Below are 1142 nucleotides of genomic sequence, written 5' to 3'. Positions count from 1 at the left end.
CCCCCGCCCCACGAGCCAGAGCACCCACCATCCAGCATCATCACCCAGTCCTGGCCCTGCCAGAGGGAGGGACGCGGCTTTACCCTCCCCTGGTCTGGAAATAGCACACCAACACCTAAATAATTAGTACGAGCACGGAGGTACGTAGCTGCCTTTCTAGGTCAAGCTGCTTTTACAACTCCAAGTGCAACTGAGACCCAGGAGCAGACACCGGCACAGCCGGGGCCACCGAGCGAAGGGCAGCGAGGGAAGGGGAGAGCCCTGCCCCAGCGTACACATGCCTCTTCCTAAACACGTGCTCCTCTCCCAGGAAGAAAGGTGCATACATTATTCATTCTCCACTAAATCAGCGGAGAACAGCCAATCCCCGGCCCTCCATTACGCTGTTATTTATTTATACCACATACCCTAAGATATATTAAGAATATTTAAATTTTAATACTGCAGAAGGGAAAAAAAGTGTCAGCTCTAAAAATAAAGTTGTTTATTGAAGAGAAGCTGGAGGGAAAACCACTCACTTGTAATCCCATCCTGTCTTCCAGCGCACCCCCACGCTCTCCCCGCCAGGGCTCTGCCCCTGGCGCTGTGCCAGCCCTTGCTCTCACCCCTTTGGTCCCTCGAGTGCAGCGATGCCACGTGCAGACACCTTCTCCTTCCCGGATCTCCCCTCACAGCCCACGACCGACCCGGCTACCGCTCTGTCCTGTTAGCCAGCCCCCAGGTGCGGCTGCGTGAACAGAGGTCTTGCTTCACTGACCTCTTTTTCAGTCTGATCCACCTCATCAGGAGAAAAGAGCTGCCACCCCCTTTCCCGGCCCTTGGCAAACGGGGCTGGCTTCTCCCCTTCAGCATTTTTTCTCTTAGGCTTCAGAAATAAAATCTCCTGTCGCAGAATCTATCTAATAAATCTGCCAGAGACACGCACAGCGCTTCCACCCTGTCCAAGTCGGGGAGAAAGCGGCCGTTTTGTTTCAATTACTCGTACAAGCAGGTAACACCAAGAGCTGGAGAGAAACCAAAGCAAAAGCACCACAGCAGAAGCAGGGTTTGGACAAAGCCTTGCTCCCCGAGCTCTGCTCCCGGCCCAGAGCCCTCTTGGCAGGCAGGATACCTACGGGAAGGTGGCGGCGGTGGCCAGCTTG

General features: G+C 54.8%; 1 protein-coding gene across 1 annotated transcript in view; it reads right to left on the bottom strand.

Annotated features, from left to right (window-relative positions):
- The window catches only part of RHOT2 (ras homolog family member T2), a 10301-nt gene that overhangs the window by 396 nt on the left and 8763 nt on the right, over window positions 1-1142 (bottom strand). The window contains exon 18 of the mRNA XM_010133936.1: window positions 1116-1138. Coding sequence (XP_010132238.1) covers window positions 1116-1138 — 23 coding nt within the window. The remainder of the gene's footprint in view (window positions 1-1115; window positions 1139-1142) is intronic.

The sequence above is a fragment of the Buceros rhinoceros genome, unplaced genomic scaffold (genome assembly GCF_000710305.1).
Source record: "Buceros rhinoceros silvestris isolate BGI_N320 unplaced genomic scaffold, ASM71030v1 scaffold37653, whole genome shotgun sequence".
In the NCBI taxonomy this organism is placed as follows: Eukaryota; Metazoa; Chordata; class Aves; order Bucerotiformes; family Bucerotidae; genus Buceros; species Buceros rhinoceros.
The sequence above is the reverse complement of the archived record's forward strand: the minus strand, read 5'-3'. Positions and strand labels throughout refer to the sequence as shown.